This window comes from Oryctolagus cuniculus, chromosome 13, assembly GCF_051225735.1.
Source record: "Oryctolagus cuniculus isolate XC-2025 breed Fujian yellow rabbit chromosome 13, ASM5122573v1, whole genome shotgun sequence".
Lineage (NCBI taxonomy): Eukaryota > Metazoa > Chordata > Mammalia > Lagomorpha > Leporidae > Oryctolagus > Oryctolagus cuniculus.
In genome coordinates, this window is record NC_142879.1 from 103,331,233 (window position 1) to 103,356,873 (window position 25,641).

Sequence of the window (25,641 nt, forward strand, 5' to 3'; positions counted from 1 at the left end):
AACGTGAGCCTGGTTGGGATCCGTCTGATTAGCCCGGGGAGCAAAGGACGGGAAGCCAAACCGTGGGGCGGAGACGTATGCTGGGTTGAATTCGCCAGGCTAGCCCGGGGAACTTAGATTGAATGCTAGTGGCGGACACGTAAGCTACGCTGTGTTACTCGCGGAAGCCGCCGCGTGCAGAGAGAGCGTGCGGGGCACAAGTAGATAGGGAACGGGGCTGGCGAGGCGGTGGTTCAGACGCGAAAGGGTTAAGTGCGAGACCGCGGAGCGCACGAAGCCAAGCCGCGCAAAGCCGAGCCGCGCAGATGAGGCGCGGGCTGAAGCTGCGCGGAGCCGTGAAGCTGCCGGCAGCGCGAGGCGCCGGGAAGCTGCAGGGATAAGAGAAATAGAAGTTTAGAAATAAAATGAGAGAAATAAGAATGCTGGGAGATAGAAGTAAAATGGGAGAAATAGGAATGCCCGGAGATAGAGAAATAGAGAAATAGAAAGGCCTCCCCTCAACATGGCAACGAGAAAGTTTGGATTCGGTCTGCCTGATTAAGTGAGGCGATGAGCACGATGAGCACCTGCGGGCAGCTAGCAGCTTATGCGCCGCAGGTCACCGAAGACAGGCACGAATTAACATCAGTAAGGCTTCCCCACAATACAACAATGAGAAAGCTTGGATTCGGTCTGCCTAATTAAGGTGATAAGCGCCAGCAAGCAGCTCGACCAGAGTATGAGCTGCAGGTCACCGAAGATAGGCACAAACCAACACTAATAAGTCTCCCCCACAATACGGCAATGAGAAGGCTTGGATTCGGTTTGCCTGATAGGTTTTGTAAGCACCTGCAGGCAGTTCTAGCAGAGCAGAGCATGCGCTGCAGGGCACCGAACACAGGCACGCATCAGCGCCTCCTCACAACATGGCGAAGAGAGGACCCGGATTCGGTTTGCCTGATAGGACTTGTAAGAGCCTGTGGCAACTCTAGCAAGTAGAGCAGAGTGTGTGCCGCGGGACACCGAAGACAGGCGCGTATCAACGCTAAAAAATAAAAAGAAAGGGGGATCTGTGGGGAGCAATCCGGACTAGACTAAGTTACTCGAATTAAGACTTATTCTATGCATCTGCTCTCCCACAATATGGCGCTGGGAGAGAAGTAAACAGCTTCCGCACAGCTGCCTCCAGTTCAACCAATAAACTGTAGGACTTGCTCCTGATTGGAGAGCAGCGTACTCGGCGTGTGGGCAGCCGAGTTAGGATTGGCGGAGGAGGACTATAAAGGAGGAGAGAGACGGCATGCACCAGGAACATCTAAGGGAACCCGTGCAGCCCCCGAGAAAGCCGGCCGGCGGTGTGCCGCTCCCCTGCGGAAGTGGGGAATGCGGCCAGGGGGAACTGCCCTTCCACGGAGGTGGAAGGGATAGTAGCCAACCCGGGAAGAACCAGCAGCAAACCCGGGGAGGGCCGAGCAGACAGAACAGCGCAGGGTCCTGTGTCGTTCCCCCACGAAGACGGGGAGCGACATAATGGTGCCGTGACTCGGATATGAAGCCTAGGCAGGGTTTAGTGTCGTTCCTCCACGAAGAGGGGGAGCGACACCTTACAACCGAGGATACTGAAGAACACGAGGACTGAGAGCAGAAGTCAAAGATGCTGAGTTACTAATGTCCTCCTGGTCCCTCAGGGAACTTTCTAGAACACCAGTGCTGTGGTGCACAGTGTGGATGTGGGGGACTTTCTCCTCCTGGGGGAGGGGAGGGCTCCGCAGAGACAAGAAGCCCCCTGCATCACACCTGAGATGGACAGCTGATGTCTGGCTTTTGTTCTGTGCCTCAGCCCTAGGGCTGCAGCTGGACAAGATGCTCATTCTTAATCCCTCCTGATTTTGGTTTTCTCCTTCCGGCAAGGGAGGATCAGACAATAGCAGTGCTCCTCAGGGTCAGGTCTGCAGAACCTGGGGGAGGTCCCGATGTCATTTGCCCATCCTGCTGTATTCACGTGTGCGTGCCCGGCACTGATGGGTGGACCTTCTCTGTACCTCAGCCTGACCTAGGGGAGCAGCCCTGTTCAAGGGGCTGTATTCATCACCACAGCACCCTCCCTTTTGCTAACTCTGGATCCTTGAAGGTGTGCTGTGCAAACAGGCATTTGTATCCTGTGTGGTGGGATGGACTGCATGAAGCACGCGCTCGCTGGCTGCATCGTGGCCACCAGGAGCAAATGCACTCGACTCAGCTGTGGAGCTGAACTTTGGGCTGCTTGTGTCCGGGCCTACCACGTTGGTGGGACAGGACATCTGACAGGCGAGTGTTGAAAGGAGCATGCTGGGGTTTGGGTGCCTGGTAGACATTTTCTCAAAACTGAGCAACTGGAGTTGGGCATAACAAAAACAAACCAAAAACCAAAAACCAAAAGCCTTCTGATGGGATTTGTTGCCAGGGACAAAAATTGTTCTTTCAAGGCAGCAACTGGAGTTCTGGGAAACTTATAATTCACCAGCGGGAACCTGACACTTCCCAACACAGATGCTCCATGACGTCCCAGGGAAACGTGTCCCAGGAGGCCCACCATAGGCTGAAAATATCGTGAGGAGGAAGAGCACTGGACACACCCAGCCTGCCTCACGTCATAACGTCACCGCCTAGCAACCCGGTGCACTGTAGAGCTCCACTGATCTCCCACCATCATCGCCCCGAGTACTGCATTGCGATCTCTGGCCTGGGAAATCATCAGAATGCTGCTCCTCGAAAAATCACACTGCGGGCAGGTGTGTGGCCTGGTGGTCCCATATCACAGTACGTGGGTTCAATACCTGGCTCTGGCTCTTGACTCCAGTTTCCTGCTCATGTGGACCTCGGAAGGCAGCAGTGACAGCTCGGGTGGTTGGGTTCCTGCCGCCCAGCTGGGAGACCTGTGAGCTTCTGGCTCCCAGCTTCAGCCCCTACCTGTGGCTGTAGCAGGCATTTGAGGGGTGAACCAGTAGATAAGAGTCCTCTCTCTCCAATTCTCAAATACATAAAGAATTTTTTAAAAAAAATCTTCGAAAGAAAATCAAGTCAAGGAGTAGGGGTTTAGTCGGTCATTGAGAAACCCGCATCCCACGGCCAAGAATCTGGTTTTGATTCCTGGCTGCAGCTCCCGAATTACGCTTCCTGTCAATGGGAAGCAGCATGATGACTCAATGAGCTGGGTTCCTGCTGCCCATGTGGGAGACCTGCATTGTGTCCCCACCTCTGGCTTCAGCTGCAGCTCAGCCCTGGAAGCTGTAGGCATTTGGGGAGTGAACCAGCAGATGTAGGATTTTTTTTTTTTTTTTTTTTTTTTTTTGCCAGGCAAAGTTAGACAGTGAGAGACAGAGAGACAGAAAGGTCTTCCTTCCATTGGTTCACTCCTCAAATGGCTGCTATGGCCGGTGCTGTGCCAATCTGAAGCCAGGAGCCAGGTGCTTCCTCCTGGTCTCCCATGCGGGTGCAGGGCCCAAGCACTTGGGCCATCCTCCACTGCACTCCAGGGCCACAGCAGAGAGCTGGACTGGAAGAGGGGCAACCGGGACACAATCTGGCGCCCCGACCGGGACTAGAACCCGGGGTGCTGGCGTTGCAGGTGGAGGATTAGCCAAGTGAACCACGGCACCAGCCAACAAGTAGGATTCTAATTACAGACTTTTCAGATAAGACTACTGAGTGAACTAATAAATACAATTTAAAAAATACCATATACTAAAGTATACAGATAATCTGCATAATTCAGTGAATTAATGTTTTCTAAATAATCAATGCTTGATGTTATATGCATGGATAAAAGACTAAAGTGTAAGATAGACCACAATATAACAATATACAAAGCACAGTGACATGTTTCAAATTTCACATCACAGCTGAATTTCATGGGGCTACTACTTGGCAAGTGGTATAGGGTGGAATGGTGCAGTATCTGCAGAGATCTGAAATAGCCACGGACATACTCCTTCCCTTTGTAGATACTGCAAGGCTGGACTTTCTGCAAATACTTCAAAATAAACAGCATCCCAACGATCAAAAGAGGGACCAGGAATGAGACTCAAACTGTCTTCATTGAAGAATTTTCCTTAAAAAAAAAACAAAAAACCTCGACTCAAAGTTTTCTCACTAACTTTTTGTTTTGAAAAACACTATTTCAGCAAACTAGGTTATTTCTGTTAAGATATTATTTTTACTTTTAAATAAATTCAGAAACATATTTTTCTACTTATAATCACTAATTTGATCAACAATGCTTTGTATAATCCACATTAAACTTGCTCATTAGAATCCTCAAGAATTTTCTAAGACAGTAAAGGAATCCCTAAACTAAAAATTTTGCGAATTGCTCAACTTGATGAAATTTCACTTCTCTCTTCTGAGATTCTGTGACTGTATGTGAGAATGAGAACAGGACATCCACTCTGGTAATGTCTTATTTTTCCTGTAAACTTTCTATCCTTCTCACATGTGTTTCCTTGAGACTATAATACGGTAATAAAGTGTTGTAAGGCAATTCACTCTAATAAAATATAAATTGTAATTAAAATATCACTAGTAGACAATATCAGAATAAAAGGTTGGCATTGTGGAGTGACAGGTAAAGCCGCTGCCTGCAACGCCGGCATCCCATATGGGCGCTGGTTCGTGTCCTGGCTGCTCCACTTCTGATCCATCTCCCTGCCAATGGCTTGGGAAAGCAACGAAAAATGACTCAAGTACTTGGGCCCCTGCACCCATGTGGGAGACCCGGATGAAACTGCCGGTTTCTGGCTTCGGCCTGGCCCGGCCCTGGCCTTTGTGTCCGCTGGGGGAGTGAACCAGAGGATGGAAGACTTCTTTCTCTCTCTGTCTTTCCTTCTCTCTCTGAAACTCTTTCCAAATAAATAAATAAATCTTAAAAATGATTGAAAAAAATCTTATAAATATGTAATGCTTCAAGAGACTTATCTGAATTTACATTCATGAAATACCTTACAAATTATAATCAAGTTGACATTTATATTTCCTATTTCCTTCCTGGTTCTGAGAAATATCAGTTCAAATTCCCTTGGTGGTACAGAATTCTTAGCAAACACAGGGCACTGTTTTAAAAACAAGCATTCAAAATAGTTTAAGTTACTTTAACGAAAGGAGAACAACCATAGGTGGCTTTCTCTAATGTAAGTTGGATTCTAGGACTGTAAATACAAATGTTTTTAGGATTCTGATGCCCACTAATTTAAAGATAAGAACAGTATGTTTACTCTATTAAAAGCGTTACTGGATTCACGAGTTTCTACATCTGTTAATAACAGACTCTTACAAATCAAAAATGCCTGGCCTATATTTTTGGCTTGCATAGCATCGTAAATACCTCCGTCAAACTACCTGGCCTTGATCCCTGCTCAACTCATCACACCAGCCATCTGCATAAATAGAGATGCAAGCATCTGCTCTATGGCAAATGGTCTCGGGGGCAGATGTTTGCACCCTGTGTTCGTGTCGCTGGGGCTCGAGACATTATTTGAACAGATGTACGCAATCTGAACGTCTTGTGTCCCACAGTGAAATGTCTCCAACTGCCTTCTATCAAAGCACATAAATGCTATTTGCACCTGCATTTATGTTAATGATATCAAGGCGGCGGGGGTTCCGACCAAGTGCGATGTGATGCTATGAAATATATTTACATGGCTAATTGGAATTTCTGAGAGACTCTGCTGCCGAATGGCCACGCTACACTGACACACGGCCCAGGGAGTTATCCAGTTGTCAGCCGGATTTTTAAGCAATGGAAACCTGGCTATTTCAAGTAACGCACTCATAAGCTAAATTTACTCATAAGAATATTTTAAACTCTAATATTTTTTTCCTAAAACAAGAAAATAACTTCTATGGTAAGGCCTACGTGTTGCTGCTTTGTTCTACAAGGATGTTTCTTAGGTGTGTGTGTGTTTTCCATTTGTTCTTCTGTCAACAGCGTGGCACAGTAATATTGCAGAGTGGTATCTTGCAGAAGTTATTAGGCAGGAAAGTTCCAATTCCCAACATGAAGGAGTTAACCAAAACCAGCTTCCCAATGTCATAAAATGGTACCAAGAGGCCAAGAGCAGCATTTATGCCACTTGTTAACATCAAAATGTTTCCATATGATTTTCATGCATTTGGAAACATAATATTTTGGTAATACACAGGGAGCGGTTTTTCTCCCCAGTCATCAGGTCACAAGGCAGTGTTAACCACTAAATGCAAAGCCTGGAGTTACAATGGTCCCCTTGCTACTGTGCATTAAATACGCAGAGTCCAAGAACTGGAAAAAGCAGTTTTCTCTGTCGCTTTCCTCGGTTAAGAACTTCCGGTCGCTTTCAAACAACATACTTATTATTTTATTAAGTTGAACTTGCAAATATCAACTACATGCAAGGTCATCCTATCTGAGTTCAAGGTCATCCGAAATGACTTCCAGTCTACAAACTATTTTGAGATTTCTACCGTGCTTGCAGGTACGTTCTTACATCACAGATTCTCATTATGTAAGATTCTGCTATTTGTCTTCAACACAGAGACGCAAATAGACAAGGCGAGGCGAGGTGATGACCGCTGCCAAGCCTGTTGCGGCCACAGGCCCATGGGCACCTACGCAGCCCCTGGGTTCAGTGTGTGCTAATTCAGCCTTCCCAGTGACCACAGTGAACACAACCAATGCAAACAAAGAGAGTCGGTTATACTTCACCTCATTAGACTGTTACATGGCAGAAGGGTCATCCCCAGTGCAAAGACAAGATCACAGAGCCTAATGCCAAGGGTGGCACAGTAAGGAGAGCCCAGCTGCCCAGCTCATCCCCCTTTCAGCACATGCAGAGTAGAGAGCTGACGGAGGAGGGGCAGAAAAGATAGGAGGGGAGCTCATGGAAACAGCTTTCATACGGGGTCCCCCCAAAGCCAAACTGTGCTGGTAACACGATAAGACCCTGCTTACAGGGCACTCGCCTTCACAGAAGTGAACGCCTGCGTGCAAGGTGGTTGAGCACTGGTAATCACAGCAGGTGTGAGGGGGCAGACCCTGGTCGCCTTTCAGTTTTTCTGCCTTTGCTCCTCACTCATCGCCTCTCCAAAGGCAATTCACATCTGTTACAAGAGCATTGGCTCTCATTGACTTCCGAGCCCCAGCTTGGGGTTCCCTGAGAAACCACCACCACCAGGAAGAGATGAAATCTTCCCACGGCATCTGGTGAGAAGGTACAGAAAGTAGTGGAGAGCATAAGGCATTTTTCACTCTTGCACACCTACCTGAGCACATACCAGATGCCAGCACGCTTTAAACCCTGCTAAACGGAGGAAATTTATCGAGAACTTTAGAAAAGAACTGGTATTAACAGTCCAACTCAAGATCCTTTTTCTTAAATTTTTATGGCTATTCCAACTGTTCCTGAGTTAAGCTCCCAAATGCTATACTCAGGAATACCAAAATATACGTAAGATGTAAGTATACACTCTCGTGTCTTAGGCTATGTCATTAACTATTTATTTTAAAGTAAATAGTTATTTAAATTAAATATTTAAAATTTAAGTATTTAATATTTAAATATTTAAAGTAAATTTGAAATTTTAATGATTTCAAAAATATGTTAATACAGTAGACCATTCAAGTTTTCGTTTTTTAATGTCAAAGATGACTCAGTATGATGGACAGCAATGGCTGTGGCTTCTCAGAGCAATGAACAGGCTTTGAAAGTTACTTGAGGCTGCACAGCACATGCCTAGCTCACGGCAATGGCTCTGAAGAGGCTTTTAAGAGCCACTGTGACTGCCTCAAAGCACCTAGCCTCTCCCCACCTCCCCTTCTTCTTCTCATTCAATAAAAACAGCACTCGCAATTTGCAAACTATGGTTAAACAAAACATGTTATGGAAGCACTGAGGTCTGCACCTTCTGTCTAGAGCTGATTTGCTTAGGGAATGGCAAAACTGAATCATGAAGTGCACAAAAGTCTCACTGAGATTTTGCGTGACTGCAGTAAGACGCAGCCTCACTGGCCTTAAACGAAGACACCTTTCTTGGTTGTGGTGGACTGGTTTAAACTGTTGCCCGCAACCTCTGCATCCCATTCCGCTCCAGCTCCCTGGTATAGTGCGCCTGGGAATGCAGCAGAAGATGGCCTGGTGCTTGGGCCCCTACACCCATGTGGGAGACCCAGAGGGAGTTCCAGGTTCCTAGCTTTGGCTTGGCTTAGCCCTGGCTGTTGTGGCCATTTTGGGGGGAACCAGTGGATGGAAGATCAATCAATCTCTCTCTCTCTCTAGCTCTGCTTTTGAATACATAAATAACTTTTTTTTTTTTTAAAGACACATTTCTGGTCAATGAACAGCAGGATTTGTTTTAACCAACCGTGTAGGAACTGAAGAATCGTCTTGCTCTATCCAAGGCACACTCGGCTGGCATGAGCTACAGTGGATTTTTCTTTCGTTGCACATCAGAAACAAGGGAAGCACGCAGCACCGTGCTGCACCTGTGTGAGTGCTACTACCTGGAGTGCCAATGTGTTCCCTTGTGTCTCCAACTGCTGCGGCGCACACTTTGTCGTTCCTTCAACAACTCTAATGTGGACATCACAACTATAGCTGGCCTTATGTTTCTGTGCCTTTTTGTTGAAAAAGTTTATTTTGGACCACAATTTAGTCTTTTCAAACACAAAATACATATCCTTACATTTCTATTAAAAAATGATTTGGGAAAACTGTCAATCCAATTTCCTAAATTCTGTAAGCATGAGATGGAAAGTGGGAATGAAATAAGTCTCAATAACTGCGCGGGATTTTGTAAGTCATATTCTCTCACACAGGAAGGAATAACAATAACACCAAATCACAGCGCAAGCTGTAAAATATAGAATAAATCACCCTGCAGTGATGTTACAATGTTAAATCTCTGTGTCTGAAGTTAGAAAACATTTAGAAGGAACTGGAAATTTCTCATTCGTCTTCTCTGCTTATAATCCCGTTGGCTCTTCCTCGCTGTGTTCAAAATCTTTGGTCAGTCATTTACTGGATCTTGACATAAGTAACTAATTTTCCTTAACACTCAAAATATAGATTAATTTCCACTTACTATGAGGATTGAAAAAAAAATAAAGGATGTGACAAGGCTGGCATTGTGGTGTAGCGGGGAAAGTCACCACCTGCAACACTGGAACCCAGTATGGTCACCGGTTGGTGCCCTGGCTGCTCCACTTCCAATCCAGCTCTCTGCTCACAGCCTGGGAAAAGCAATGGAGCATGGTCCAAGTCCTTGGTCCCTGCACTCATGTGGGAGACCTGGAAGAAACTCCTGGCTCCTGGCTCCTGGCTCTGGCCTGGCCCAACCTTGGCCGTTGCAGCCAGCTGGAGAGTGAACCAGCAGACAGAAGATTTCTCTCTCTCTCTCCCTCTATCTTTCTCCGTGGCTCTTTCAAAAATAAATAAGTAAAAAGGATGTGGCGCTGCAGGTAGGGTGACTCACACTGGAGGCGCCTGATCGATTGAGCTCATTTAGCTATTATCTATTACATCTCCCTGTCTGTCAAATTCCTGGTTTGAAACTTAAGCATCTTTCAACCCCGCCAAGATGGATGGGGAAGTTACCAGAGCTACTGCACCCTGCAGTTGGCTCCAGGGGCCTCATTTTCTGGCCACGTCAATGGAGGTGAATAAGCTCCTGGGGGAGCCCAGAGAGGCAGACACAGAAGCCAAAGCAGAGCCAGGCCGGATGAGAAGTGAAGGAGGCGAGAGGTGTGAGTGCTGATGTGCGCGCCTTATTTCCCGACAGCAGTGTCCCTGGCATCCTGACTTTGCTAACAGGGAAATTGAGGCTTAGGGGAAAAATGTTTTGCCTGAGGTTTCTCAGCTGGTTGGAGGCAGATGTGGGAAAGGAGACCACGCCACTTGGTCTGTTATTCTCTCTTGTCAGGAAGCGCAGCTCTCCTGGCCTGCGCAGATGAGGAAGGTGACGCCAGCTGCGACACTGAACTTGCAGACCCCGGATCCTCTGCCTCCCTCTGTGCTAACCTTCCAACGGACACATGAGCATTCCAGAGAAGACTCGCCGCAAATGCACACTCCTCCTTCCTCCTGCCCTCTCCTCCCATTCTCATCTCCTTTCTCACCCTAGAGTCAGGACTTGATTTTATGGGAATTCCAAGGGCTCTTACTCTCCCTGGGGTGCAATGCCTGGACCAGAACCAAGCCAAGGGGTCTGTCCCCTGCCTATTCTCCATGGGCCTCTTGGCTCACGCCTGGCTTTCTAAGGTAGAAGGCACGCTCACACCCATCCCATTGATCAGCCTCCACAGATGAAGAAAGCCCAGGTGTTAAGAAGAATCATCAGGCTGGCACCATGGCTCAATAGGCTAATCCTCTGCCTGCAGTGCCGGCACACCGGGTTCTAGTCCCGGTGGGGGCGCTGGATTCTGTCCCAGTTGCCCCTCTTCCAGGCCAGCTCTCTGCTGTGGCCCGGGAGTGCAGTGGAGGATGGCCCAGGTGCTTGGGCCCTGCACCTGTGTGGGAGACCAGGAGAAGCACCTGGCTCCTGGCTTCGGATCAGCGCGGTGTGCCGGCCGCAGCGCGCCGGCCGTGGCAGCCATTGGAGGGTGAACCAATGGCAAAGGAAGACCTTTCTCTCTGTCTCTTTCTCTCTCACTGTCCACTCTGCCTGTCAAAAAAAAAAAAAAAATCATCAAGAGAGACGCGGCTGCTGCTGCCTTCCACGGGCCTGCCGTGCCATCCACACACACTGAGTGATCTGCACAGATGATCTCCTCCAGTCGGCACCACTCCTATCAGGTGGGGTGTAGCTTCACTTTATAGATTTGCAGGTGAAGCAGTCGAGGTCAAACCCGGATTCTGGGCTCTCAAGAGTCAGGATGCCACTTTTTTTTTTCTTATTGCAGAGAGATCGAAGAGGATTGGCTTGGCTGACTGGTTTGTTAGAGCAAATAGCCTCCTTCACGAAAAAGCTGTGTCCTCTGCTAATGCAGCCCTGTTTTGCATCATTAACAATATCATTTTTCACACACACACACCTGTCAAGTCTTGCCTCGTGTGAACAGACTAGGCAGGCGCAGGAGAAAGACGGATGCCCCCCCCCCCCATATTTAAGGCCTTTACAGTGAGGATAATTATTCTTTATTAACATAGGACTCTGGCTCTTCCTGAAAGCTCCAGCGGCTTCTATTAAGAGAATCATGATTTTAGAAAGTTTTAGACATTATATGGAGGGGATTTTTTTTTAATGCTTCTTTTCAAATGGGAAGAAACAGGTCACAGAGATGTAGAAGCAAATATTCTCTCTACACATGAGCAGGTGCACACATGTGCATGCGTGAATACATATGTACAGCAGTACACACACACAGCCCCATCTACAGGCCACACTGACAGCTGAGACGGCCACGTAGGGACGCGCACAGCACGGACCCGCAGGACAGAGGGATGATTCACGTCCCGGGTGGGATGGAGGCCGACGGCACAGGATTGTATCACACTGCTCACAACAGTGCGCACTTCAAGACTAATCAACTGCTGACTCCTGGATGTAGTATTTTCAGGCCATGGTTGGACACGGGTTAACTGAAAACACAGAGATGAAACTGTGGCTGAGTCTGCCTTACCGTATGTATACGTCTTTCTACTTGCTGCGACACCTGCGTCACTCTGCTTGGGAGAGGCCAGTACTCCATACTGCTACTGCCAGCTACGAGTGCCAGCTGCTCACTGGCTGGGGGCTGGGCCCCGTGGGCGTTGCCTAGAGTAAGACGGCCCTGCTCTCAGGGGCTACTGGCCTGGTAAGACACCCCCTTCTGACTCAGGAATCCGCACACCCCTGTGACTGGCCGAAGGAAATGAGCTGTCACGTGTAGCTATAACTTGCACGTTTAATTCTAGGAAACTCATCACCTTATGGTTAGATGGCAGAGCTTTTCAGTGTCTCTACCAAAACTCCCTAACGTGCAAATTACCATTTTCCTCGGCACAGCTACTCTTACCTTGCTCCTTGGGTGGCACCAATGGAGGATTCTGCATTCTGTCGTACTGCACTTCAACAGGAACTTCCCTAAAAGTAGCCAAGCACAAACACTCATTAGAAAATAATGGACATGTCATATTCATGCATGCAAAGGTATATATTAGAAGCTATTTTCAAGGTCTTTCTCTTTAAATGGCCAAGTAATAAGAAACAGACTAGCTACTAAGAACTGATGTTTTTTTTCTTTCTTAATTTCCGACAGACAGGCTTTTTACTGACCATCCTAAAGCAGGCTTGGGGAGGAGGCAGTGCTGCGTGGAGCCAGCGGCCTTGTCTGTATCTGCTCCTGCAGAGACACGTCCAAGTGGGAGAAGTTACGATTCTCTGAAAATGCCCTGCCTCATAGCCACGTCGCCCAGACTCTGTTTCAGAAGAAATAGCTAGAATACTTAACGACATAGGTGAGGGTGATACAATTTCTGTATCTTCATTAGGTGAAATACAATTCAGTCATTAAAATGTGATTACGAAGATTATGCAGCAACATAAAAAATGATGCGCTAGATGATGCACTAAATGACACACAGACATCACAGCCAAATAAGAAAGAAAGGCTAAGAAAAGCACCTGGCAGAATATATATCAATATGTGCATCTGTCTTGAGTTGGTGGTGGAATTACGTTTTCTCCCACTTTGGCTACTGTCCATACTATCCATGATAAGGGGTTGCATATTAACGAAATACAAAGAAGCTTCAAAAATTCATGTGCAGAGAAGTTTTTCACCTACGCATACACGAGTCTTCAAAAAGTTCATGGAAAATGCGAAATGTGTATTATGAAAAAAATGAGATTTCAATATTTTTGCAACAAAAATAAACATCCTTTAATTTCATCTTCTACAGAGTCACAAACTTTTTTTAAAAAATTTATTTATTGGAAAGGCAGAGCCTGGATTGGGGTCAGGGGTTGGGAAGGGGGGAGAAGGAGAGAGAGAGAGAGAGAGAGAATGAATGAATGAATATCTTCCATCTGCTGGCTTACTCCCCAAATATCTGCAATGGCCAGGACTGGGCCAGGCCAAAGCCAGGAGCCTGGAATTCCGTCAGATCTCCCATGTGGCTGGCAGAGGTCCAAGTTCCTGGGCCATCTTTTGCTGCTTTCCCAGGCGCGATAGCAGGGAGCTGGATTTCAGTGAAGCAGCCAAGACTCAGTCAGCGCTTATATGGGATACCAGCTAACAGGCAACAGCTTAACCTGTTGCACCACAACACTGGCCCCCAGTTTAAAAAAAAAAAATTGAAAGGCAGGGTGAGTGGATGAGTGTTGTGGCACAAATTAAACCCTTCCTTGGCATACCTGCAACATGTCAGAGTGCCTGGGTTTGAGTCCTACTCTGCATCCAATCCATCTTCCTGCTAATGCACGCTCTGGGAGACAGCAAATGAAGGCGCAAGAACCTGAGTCCCTGTGACCTGTGTGGGAGACCTGGGGAGAGTTCCTGGTTCCTGGCTTGGGCATTTGGGGAATGAACCAGCGGCGGAAAGATATCTCTCTGTCCCTTCTCTTTCTTTCTCTCCCCTCCCTCCCAACCCTATCACTATGCCTTTCATTTTTTTATTTTTATTTTTATTTTTTAATTTTTTTTTGACAGGCAGAGTGGACAGTGAGAGAGAGAGACAGAGAGAAAGGTCTTCCTTTTGCCGTTGGTTCACCCTCCAATGGCCGCCGCGGCTGGCGCGCTGCGGCCGGCGCACCGCGCTGATCCGATGGCAGGAGCCAGGAGCCAGGTGTTTTTCCTGGTCTCCCATGGGGTGCAGGGCCCAAGCACCTGGGCCATCCTCCACTGCACTCCCTGGCCACAGCAGAGGGCTGGCCTGGAAGAGGGGCAACCAGGACAGAATCCGGCGCCCTGACCGGGACTAGAACCCGGTGTGCCGGCGCCGCTAGGCGGAGGATTAGCCTAGTGAGCTGCGGCACCGGCACTATGCCTTTCAAATAAAAATTAATAAACATTTAAAAAATATTAAGAGGCAAATATTGAGAAAGATAGACAACTTACAATAGACATATCAACATCCAATTATTCATTTCACAAATGGTGTTTGAGGTGCCCCTAGGCACTCTGGAAAGGATAAACTAGAGAAGTCCCTTATGCTAGTACAAGATCAGTAAGGACAAGAAAACACCCCGCTCTAAAACTTGGTAAAGGCTTCAATAAAGGTATAAAAGGAGATGCTAAACTAGTGATCACGTAGTCTCACTGAAAATTTTAAAATGAAAATTTCTAAACCAAAACTACGCTTGTTTGCCTACAAATTCCCCGCCCCTAAATAATAATACAATAATGCAAGGTGTCGAGGAAGTCCTGGGTAAGGGGCCAGCAATGCCCACCTCCTTTGTATAGCAGAGCGCTGCGAGACCGCTGGGGTGGGTGTGCAGTTCCCACCCTGAGCCCTGACAGCCTGCACCTTGTGGGCCAGAGCTTCCTTCCACTGCTGGGAATCTATCTCAGAAAACCATCATGGTGCGGTACTTGCCCATGTATCACCATCAGCACTGTCGTCAGCTACAACCTGTTCAAGGTGCTCTCTACAATACACTGAAAGGGTAGAACCGGGTAAATTACGGTAGATCTTTATAATGAGAGTTTTTTTTTTTTAAGTTTCTTAAGACATTTAAACATCTGAGCAATACTTATGATGTGCTTCTGTGTGACAGGAGGTTACGGAGCAGTGTGGTTTGATTTTTTTTCATGTACTTGCGAGAAAAATGAGCAGGTATTGTAAGGGGCTCCCTCTGAGAGGGCTTTACATCACCACCCCTTCCTTCCCATGCCCCTGGATATGTCGCGAAGTCTCCTCGATGAGCAAATGCACTCAGAAGAAAAACAGTACAAGTTTTATTTGAACTGTTTTAGAATAGAAAAGCTGTGCCATCAAGCCAATCCTAACTGTATTCTCGATACCTTGGTATTTAAAGTAGAAAACTCATTCCCACAAAGACATACTGTCTTTTGCCATCACAGAAAGCACAGCTATATTTAATCCTATTGTAATTATGAATAAATTGTATAATAACCACACCTGACTCCAACTAAAGAAAACATCTGAACAATCACAATACTGCATCTTGTGACTGAACTGGGTACTAGTTTGTTACATAAATATGCTAGACAAAAAGATGCATTACACAGTCATATTAATCCAACTTTAAGTATTTTTTCAAACAAATTGATACCAATTGTATTCTATTACAGTTTTAATGACTTTTGTGGCTGTTTCAAAATTTACTTTATACGACTGAAGTAGAATATCTTTTCCTTTGGTTACTGTGTATATATAGCCTGTGCCTGATTTCCTGCTGGGCTATGGTGATTTTACTGTTTATTTGTTGGGTTCTTCCTTTAGCGGAGCTGATAAGACCACCACTATCATGTAAATTCAAGATGCTATCTCAGAAAATAATAAAATATTTTAAAGCTATTAAATGGGGTCGGCGCTGATGCTCAGTGGGTTAAAGCCCCAGCCTGCAGTGCTGGCATCCTGTATGGGTGCTGGTTCATGTCCTGGCTGCTCCATTTCCCATCCAGCTCCCTTATTGCCTGGGAAAGCGGCAGAAGATGGTCCAAGTGGTTGGACCCTGCACCCACCTGGGAGACCCAGAAGAAGCTCCTGGCTCCTGGCTTTGGCTGGCTCAGTCCTAGCTGTCGTGGCCATTTGGGGAGTGAGCCAGCTGATGAAAGATCTCTCTCTGCCTTTCTCTCTGTAACTCTGACTTTTGAATAAACAAATGAATCTTAAAAAAAAAATCTAACAAAATATCTCAGACTTCATGCTCAGAACATCAATGTGCATTTTACTCAAGACAAGCAGGGCTGTGTCTTTTACAGTATTTCAGAATCTCTGGAAATCACAACCTGATTTTTCTTACTTGGATTCTTGAAGAGTGCATCAATTAGACAAATCTATCAGAAAGGATTAATAACAGGATGCAAACGGCAAACGCCATCAAGTACAACAAAATCAAATACAGTGTGCTTTAAAAGTCGCTCTCGGGTAACTGCTTTCAATTTTAGTTGATATGCCGTATTTAAAATGAGCTGATTAAAAAGTGGAAGTCAGGTGAACTGGTCACTTGAGAAAGTGACAGCTGTGGTACTGGCAATGGAAATTTCTCCATTTATTCCTTGTTGAAGAATCCTCAGGCACACATTGTTATATTGCCTTCCAAGGTTCCTAAAAGTAAATTTAGATTAAAAAACAAACTTTTAACCCGTGCTGTGAGGGCCGGGGGAAGCGCATGCGCGTGTGTGCCTGTGGGTGTGTTCAGAAGGCACCCAGCCCAGAGCTGCAGTGGAAATGTCAATCTAGACTGGTTCCAGGGAGATAAACAGACCACACACCACCAAGCCGACACACTGTCATTCAGATAAGTGTCACAATACAATACGGTTGGCCGGGAGTCTGAAACATGACATATATAAAAAGTAACAAGTCTTTGGGTGTCTTACAACTGGCCGTTTCTAACAGGCTGACCCTGACACACTGCTACAAAGGCACCCACCCACCCTGGCTGGTGGCTGCTCTTTGAGTCGCCTTCCTCTGCGACCTTGCGCTTGCTGATTTTAAGGCTTGATTCGGTGACCAGCCCCAGGGATGCTGGGGCCGAGCCTCGCAGCGGTCAGCACATCACGGGTGGCCACTGCACTCGGGCTGCGCTGCGCACCCCAGCGCTTGCACGGTGGCTGTCACCATGTGCTGGTGGCCCGCCCCCACCTAAGGGTGGGCACCCTCAGCACCGACTTGAGAAATCAAGGCTCAGACAGCACTGAGCGGCTCGCTGGAGGTCACCGGGCTGAGCAGGAAGCCACCGCCCACCGCCCAGGTGCGTCGCATTTCCAAGCCTGTGCTGGGTGCTGGTTTCTCTGCTCCCCCAGCCCCTCCTGGCTTTTCCTTTCTCACACATGGTGTGTGTGGCCAGTGGTCCGGGCTGTGAGAGTGTGCACCAAGTCAACGCAAATCTCCCTAGGATGTCTTTGGGCTGAAGATCGCAATTCGTGGGAAGCCAACAGAGGAAAAGGGAAAAGAGACTTAGACGACTGGGAAGCGAGTGGCAGCGGGATGCGGGGGACTCCCAGGTGACAGGCCCAGGCCCCGAGCGGAGGACATGGGGACACGGGGGCGGATTTCATCAGGGTACAAGGAAGAACTTTCCGTGGTTGCTGATGTTAGACTGTGCACGGAATGCTACACGAGACACTGAATCCCACGCCTAGAAAAGTGGAAGCTTCCTGTTTGCTGCCCTGGGAGCGCACAGGCCCGTGGCCAGCAAGGGCTCAGAGAGGCTGCAACCCTCTGACAGCCTATCAGGGAAGGGGCCACCTTTCTTTCCCTGTTGTCCTCCAGTGTGGCAAGGTACAAGAGAAGCTGTCTGGTGCAGAAGCATCCCCCTGGGCTCTCTGCCTTCCACGTACCGCACTCAGGGAGTGTCTGAAGAACACTGGTGCATTTCGACATGAATTTTCCTGGTTGCAGTATAATTTATAATGGCACGTAACAAGATGCACACCCCTTTATGTGTGCAGTTAGATGCATTATATACCTGGGTGGTGACTACTGTACTAATCATGGTTTTCTGCCTTTAATGTTTCCCCCTATGTTTCATGCTGCTTTGTCATCATGGGGGCCTTGCTAGCCAGGTGGAGAGGACCCTACCAGCCATGCCTAGACCTCCCCATGAGCAGACAACTTCCCTGTGACTCTTCTCTTCATATGTGGAACAACCAATCCAAAGCCCAAACCCCTACTATCGAGCTACGGCCTTTACCTGATACACACCAAGTAAATCCCTCTGTCGGCCTAAGGCACCACAGGTCCAGGGACGGACAGCCAGGGACCACGCTACAGCAGAGCCTGACGACATTCTTCCAAGCAGTCAGTCCTAAATTGTCCGCCGTGCCCTGCACAAAGGCACGGGCTATGCTTGCTCCTCGCTCCTCCTGCCCCTAGGCTGACTCCAGGCTTCCCTGAGTGGCCCTACACTCACTGCATGGTGTGCCCCTTCCTCTTGGGAACTGTAAATTATAAGATCATCTGTCAAGGGCTGTCATCTTCCTGTCACCTTACCATACCTGATGAGAATAAACTCTAGTTCATTTCAAGAGAACCGTCCTAGTGAAGATACATAGCATCGCCCAAAAGGTTCCCCTGTGCCCGTTTGTGACCAGTGCATGTCACTCACTCCTGGCCCCAGGCAGTCACAAGTACTTTGTCACTATAAATTGGTTTTGCTTGTTCTAGAATTTCATATCATTCCATATAAATCAAGTGGTATGTATAGGCTTTTATTGTGTGTACCAGGAGCTCAGTTCTTTCTGTTGCTGAATACTTTTCATCATGAAAATATAATTTGTTTATTGAGGCAGGCATGGTGGCACAGTGGGTTAAGCTGCCACCTGCAATGCTGGCATCCCATACAGGCGCTGGTTCAAGTCCCAGCTGCACCACTTCTGATACAACTCCTTGCTGATATGTCTGAGAAAGTGGTGAAGTTGGCTCAAGTACTCAAGCTACCCATGTTGAAGACCCGGATAAAGCTTTTGGTTCTTGGTTTAGGCCTGGCCCAGCCTTGGTCATTGCAGTCATTTGGGGAGTGAACCAGAGGATGGAAGATCTCTATGTGTCTTTGTCTTTCTCTCTATAACTCTGCCTTTCAAATAAATAAATAAATAAACAAACAAAATTTGGTTATCCATTTATCCACTCATGGACATTTGAGTTGTCAGCTTTTGGTTAACCTAAAGGAATATAAATGTCTGTGATGGAGTTTTTGAACAGATAAATACTGTCACATTTCTTGGGTAAAAATCTAGGAATGAATTGCTAGGTGGAATATTAAACACACACATCTGCCTTCCAAAGTGATTGCACAACATTTCATTGGTTTAATAAAGTTACCTCTGGGATGGGGGGGCGGATGCTGGACAGAAGCTTGCACCACGCATCAGACTTCCTGGGCCGGAGACCCAGGTCCTGTCCAACTTCCTGCTGATGTGGACCCTGGGAGGCCCTGGTAATGGCTCAAGGAATTGCAGCCTTGTCATCCACGTGGGAGATAAGGACTGGGCTCCTGCCTCCCAACTTTGGATCAGCCCAGTCCCAGCCATTGCAGACAACAGACAGGAGTTCCATCTCTGCCTCTCATATAAATAAAGCTCTTAAAACAGACAAACTATAACCAAAAGCTCCCTCTTTCAAGCACGGATGGAATTCATGGTGCTCAACATCAAGACATCCCAAATGCCTCAAGGCTCAATTTGGTTCAAATCACAGATGCTCACCCTACACAAATCCTGGTTAGCAGTAGACGTTATCATTTGTTCAAACATAATAAACTCTTATTCCCATTTTAATCTTGTCTTGCTTAAGAAACAAATAAAAGTAAAATTCTCAAATTGGTATCAAAGGATTAGAGAAGCTAAAAATTAATCTGCAAAATAAACTTTGATCCCCTTAGTGAATTCCTCACGCTCATATTAATATTTGCATTAATGTAATAGAGTGTTTGGCAATCTTCTTCCTTCCTGAGATGGCTGAGAAGGTACCTCCTCCACGCCAGGTACTGCTGACTGGCAGCCGCTGACAGAACACAGTGAATTACAGAGTCGCTGTGGGAGACCAGCGGGAGACCCTTTCGTGGCAACTCCTGAAGTGGTCCTATTTCCCTTAATGCTTTAAGACCTGTTGGTAAGGTAGTTATTCCTGACTGCTCCCCAAACCAAAACCTTACGAGAGTAGACTGACCTCGATTTTCAGGCTCATGTTCCAGCCCAACCTCAAATATGCAATGACTTAAAAATATGTGGAAAAATCAATGGACTGGATAAGGAAGTGCACTTTTTTATTTTATAGATTTATTTATTTATTTGAAAGGCAGAGTAACAGAGAGAGGAAGAGACAAAGAGAGACCTTCCATCTGTTGGTTCCCTCCTCAAATGGCTGCAATAGCCAAGGCTGGGCCGGGCAGAAGCCAGGTACCAGGAATGCCATCCCAGTCTCCCACACGGGTGCAGGGGCTCAAGCACTTGGGCCATCTTCCACTGCTTTCCCAGGGCATAGCAAAGAGCTAAACAGCCGGCACTTGAATCGGTGCCCATATGGGATGCCAGCACCTCCTGAAATACCTTCCAAAGCCGTTGCTCTATACTTACAACTACTGCCTAGGTCAGCTCCTCACTGTGTTTTCCCTCTGTGAGGGTACTTCAAACACGAATGTGGAAGAGTGGCATTCCAAGGTTAAGCTTATTTTGAATTCTGTGTAGGTTTTTCATCCTGAGCTCTGTGAAGTCCCCTCATCTCACAATAGCCTCCTAAGTTGCCGTCTGGCCTTTGCTCTTAAACTCTCCAGTCTGTCCTCTCTGATGCAGCCTGAATAATCTTTCATTTTGGTTAAGAGTTTTAAATCAGAGTAATAAGAAATAGTCCTATGCATCTCGTTTTTGAAACACAGTCAGCGTGTCCTCTTAGTCTCTCAGGGCTGGTGCTTCCCGCGTGTGTGGCTCCATATCTGTCAAAAGCACGCTGGTAATCTTACTTCTTTGGCTGTTCAGTACCAGGCAGTATCTATCCGTGTCCCATATGCAGGAAGATTGACCGTTTTTCTCTCTCAATCAACAAAAATGTTGATTGTACGGTACTGTTTCTTAGTATAGAATTCTGGGTTTGCATTTAAGGGAACTGCTCTGGTTTCCATCTCTGGTTTCCAAGGTTGGTGTGAGGAAACTCCAAGCCACTGTGGTTTGTGAGCCTTTGTGTGCAGTTTGTTTGGACTTTTTTCTCTATGGAAAACTGCATTTAGAAACTTCCCAGTTTTCACCCGTTGCCAAGTGTCTCCGGGGCACTGGTACATTTGGTTCCTGGGATATTTTCTTTGATTACTTGTCTGAGATCTCCTAATTTATTCTTCTCTGTTTGTCCCACAATTAAGTGCGACAGATAAATGACTAAGGATGAAGATTGCCTCGTGGTGGCTTCACTATTCCTCAAAGGATGCTGGCGTCTTGCTTTCAAGGATTCTGGGATACTCGTATTTGCATAAACTTTCCCAGGTCTGCATCTCTAATGCCCAAATCTGAAGCCGGGAATGCTCCGAGATCGGAAACTTAGAAAAGGCCTGGATTTCAGATTTGCAGGTTAGTGCTGCTCCATCTGGATTTCCAACATGGACCAAAATGAAATACAAAGGAGCAAGCAGAAGAAAGAAACAGGAAACAACAAGCATTAAGTCACCATGATAATCTCAACACCTCTGGGAAAGAAGACTGCTGACAGGGTACTTAGGTAACAAAGATAACAAAGACAGGGTGCTTCAAATTCACAGAAGACAGAATTAAAAGGTAAGTGTACTTTGAGGGCAAAAAATGAAATTCAGGCAGTTCTTTCCTCAATGAGCATTTGTTCTGTGAACTTTCTGAACATCCCACGTATGCATGGATTTCAAAACCTATCTTTTCTTTTTTTAAAATTAAAAAAAAATTTTTTACAGGCAGAGTTAGACAGTGAGAGAGAGAGAGAAAGAGACAGAGAGAAAGGTCTTCCTTCCATTGGTTCACTCCCCAAATGGCTGCCACGCGCCGGTCCAAAGCCAGGAGCCAGGTGCTTCTCCTGGTCTCCCATGGGGTGCAGGGCCCAAGCACCTGGGCCATCCTCCACTGCACTCCCGGGCCATAGCAGAGAGCTGGCCTGGAAGAGGAGCAACCGGGACAGAATCCGGTGCCCCAACTGGGACTAGAAGCTGGGGTACCAGCGCCGCAGGCGGAGGATTAGCCTAGTGTCCGCGGCACTGGCTTCAAAACCTATCTTTTCCTAAAAAGGTCCACAAACATTTTGAAGCGTCCTCACATCTATTATTTCAAGCAGCTACTCCACATACCTATCCTTGTTTTGGTGCTTGGAATGCATGTATTCGTGGTCCATGTATGATTTTTATTAGTCATTAAAAAGGTATGCACATAGGAAGCATTTTGTTGTATTGCTATAGCCTTCAAAAACTGTTTTCACACTGTTTTTGCATTTAGTTAAAAAATTCTATGCGCACAGGGTCAAACAAAAAGCTAAGTTATTAAAAAAGAGAAATGCAGGCCTCTCCCTCACTGTGCTCTCTTGGCTGTGAAGGCGGTAACTGTCCGTCCCTCTGTGGGTGTCCTTAGGAACAGCAGGGGTGGACACGAGCCAACACACGTGTAACGTGCAGCAACACAGGATGTCGAGAACGCAGACAGGCAAAGACCGTGCGAGGGTTTCAGAATTTCTCGCGCTCTGTTTCTCCCTGAACTTCTCCAGTCCTCTTGCACACTCTTCTCTCCCTCCTTCCTCCTGAGATTGAAGCAGACTGCACGTGTTGGTCTTTGTTCACGGCACGGACTTGTCCACGGCGTTCTCCACCTCAGCACTCACCAATCCTCCTTGTGCTTCTAAAAGGCTCCGTCTAACTACTGTCTATTAACTTGTTGATCCACAGACTGCTCTTAGCCTGTTTCTCTTTTTTTTTTTTTTTTTGAAAGATTTATTTATTTATTTGAAAGTCAGAGTTACACAGAGAGAGGAGAGGCACAGAGAGAGAGAGAGAGGTCTTCCATCTGATGGTTCACTCTCCAATTGACTGCAATAGCCGGAACTGCACTGATCCAAAGCCAGGAGCCAGGAGCTTCTTCTGGGTCTCCCATGCGGGTGCAGGGTCCCAAGGACTTGGGCCATCTTCTATGCTTTCCTAGGCCATAGCAGAGAGCTGGATTGGAAGTGGAGCAGCCGGGACTAGAACGGGTGCCCATATGGGATGCCGGTGCTGCAGGCCAGAGCATTAACCTGCTGAGCCGCAGCGCCGGCCCCAGCCCTTTTCTCGTACAAAGTAGCAGGGTCCATCTTCCACTTGTACATACGCCTTGGCTAACGTGTGTGGGTCTATCTGTACAACACAGTCACAGGAAGACTTTCAAGGCCGATTTAAAACTTTCCTAGACACCGCCACATGGTCATTCCCGGGAGTACCGATTTATCCAATAATGTTTCAAAACCTCTCAGGACCAACCACTGGTTGCATGAGAATTTTTTTACGGGCCTATCCAACAGCCTTAAGACCCTCACATGTCTATATGCATTTCTCTCAACTTTAATTGAATAAGCAAACGCTGCATTTTACCGAGCTATATAAACTCTGACAATAAAATGAAGGCCCAGGCTCCCATTTCAAGGAGTTAGAAGGGTGATTATTTATAGAGTCCCACTGACAGGGAGAGAAGGGAAAGACCAGTCTGTGGCGAGTGACTGCTTCTGCCCGGCATCAGCAGAAGGAAGTGGGTCTTGGTGTTCAGGGAGCGTGACCCACGAGCTGACACCAGCACATTCCTGCTCAGAAAACCCCAGGACAAATTGATTTCCTAATTGAAAAAGACAAACCAGATACAATGGGGGGGGGGGGGGACGGACATTCCTGCATGCTTGAAAAATGAGCCTTTGACGATGGTTCTTCTTTCGATCACAAGGTACAGGTGTGGTTCTGAGACGGTTTTACAGCGTGAGAGCCTGTTCTTCCGTCTTCCATGAATCGCTGTCTTGACTGAGGATCAGCTGAACCCAATTAACCCAGTTTTTCACTCGTCTATACTAAGCGGTTTAATTTAGATGTACACTACTCCCTGAATCCTTTAGGGGACAACAGGGAAAAAACCAAGAGCAGCCCATAAAGGTCAGGACATTCATTTTGCTGTCATCTCATGTCTTAAGTAGGCATCAAAAAACTAAAAAAAAAAATCTCGTCCTCGGGGAGGGAAGGCAAATCTGAAACTAATTATGGTAGTTATTATCACAGCACCATTAAATTGAACACTGTGACCCTCGCCAAGTTTATTGGGGTGCCTGTTGATAATGAGCGAAGCTTCTCAGATAGGATGACTACTCTGGTAGACAGAACAAGACTGTTCACGCAAAGCCCTGTGCTCCAAAGGCTGATTTTCACTCACCTGGCTCTCAACTAGAAAGTTCCGTGCGATTATAAGCAGAAACCACATGTGAGATTGTAAGCATACGTGGACTCTGCAGAGAACGACGGCTTTTACTTGCTTTCTGCTGTCAAAGGCTTCTTGTGTTTCATCAACTGAGGATTTGCTTGTCGCCACTCACGCACGTTTAACTCTAAAAGAAAATAAAGGAAGAGAAATATTTCCGTGCCTTCTTTTCCTGTTGAAGTTTGAAACAATCGAATTGCATTTGGCTTTTAGAGGAAAAAAAGATGGTCTGGCAAGAGCAGCTAAGGATTTCCGGCCTTCCAGGTTCCCGCCTCCTTCATACACCTGGCCTGGATGCCAGGTGGGGAGGAAGCGGCCTACCCTGGCCCCGGGAAGTGTGTGTTCTCTTTGCTGTGTGAGTTCCCTGGGTGCTGAGACCAGAGTGACGCCCATACAAACTCTGATGGGCGTGTCTCAGTGCTGGCCCATGCTGGGGGGACGCTGGGGGGACACCGGCGGGAGCCCAGCACAGCGAATGCTGAGTCCCAGTGGGTGGGGGTGGGGAAATCAGGCAAGGGGGACCCTGGGCGCCTGTGCAGGACTCTCGAGTCATGGCCATCACAGAAGAAAGAAGAGGCAGCTGGGAGGGAAGCAACTTTATTTTAGGAGAAAACCATTCACAGAACGCCATTTTAGAACCGGCTGCTGGCGTGCTCTGCTGCAGACTGGAAAGATGCTTCTAGGACCTTCTGTGCCGTGCTGGTGAGTCCAGCCTGTCGGTGATCACCAACTGGCACACACGGTCCTGTTGCCGAGGAACTACAACTATTTCTGAGAACGTAATTTATTTCTGTAAATTTGAAAGTTAGCCTACGATAACAATTCCCCATGCTGTCTCTGACAACTGACCATAAGGCATTGCCACAGAAGGATGATGGGAAAAGTAAGAATGCTGGAGGCAAGAGAGGGCCATTTTTTTCCTTGCCAGGATTTCTATAGTGGTTAATAGGGGGATACCCAGGGATCTTGGAGGGCGTTCCTGGCCCTTCCTTTTCATATAATTGATGGCATTTCTATAATCCATTTCTTTATAGATCCGCACCTCAAGCTGCGTGTAATTTTCACATTAGCTGATGCACAACATTTTGCTGTCTTGCCAGCCAGGCGCTCATCCTCGGGAGGCAGCTATCTTGGTCCATGCCACACTGGTTTTACAATGATTTATAGTCCATTACGTTTCATCCTTATTAGCAGAGAGAAGCTGACACAGACGAAAATACGAAGAGTATTTTCGATTGGTATGACACCAAAACACAGGCAACAAAAATAAAATTAGATCAACTGGACAGTATCAGAATTGAAAACTTCTGTGCATCGAAGAACAGGATCAACGGGGTGAAAGCAACCTACGGAATGGTACAGGATATTTGGAAACCACACCTCGGCTGAGACGTTCGCGTTCAGCAGCAAATGTGGCAAAGGGCAAGTGTTGCAGGATTGGGAAGAACCCCTTCTCAGCTCCAGAATGGTTCCAGAAGACTCCCCCGCCCCCTGCCCACCCCCAGGCTCTAAGCTGAGTGGGGCGAGTCCAGTTAACTCAGGTGGTTCCAGATTAAAACAGGACATCACGGAAAGTAGCTAGAAACCCTGTGTTAGATTGGAGATTAAAGCAG

The 25,641-nt window shown here is 47.1% G+C and overlaps 1 protein-coding gene across 1 annotated transcript in view; it reads right to left on the reverse strand.

The window, feature by feature from the left end:
- ZNF438 (zinc finger protein 438) overlaps positions 1 to 25,641 on the reverse strand; it is a 154,911-nt gene that overhangs the window by 14,921 nt on the left and 114,349 nt on the right. Inside the window, exon 4 of the mRNA XM_089311883.1 lies at positions 11,984 to 12,051. Coding sequence (XP_089168009.1) covers positions 11,984 to 12,051 — 68 coding nt within the window. The remainder of the gene's footprint in view (positions 1 to 11,983; positions 12,052 to 25,641) is intronic.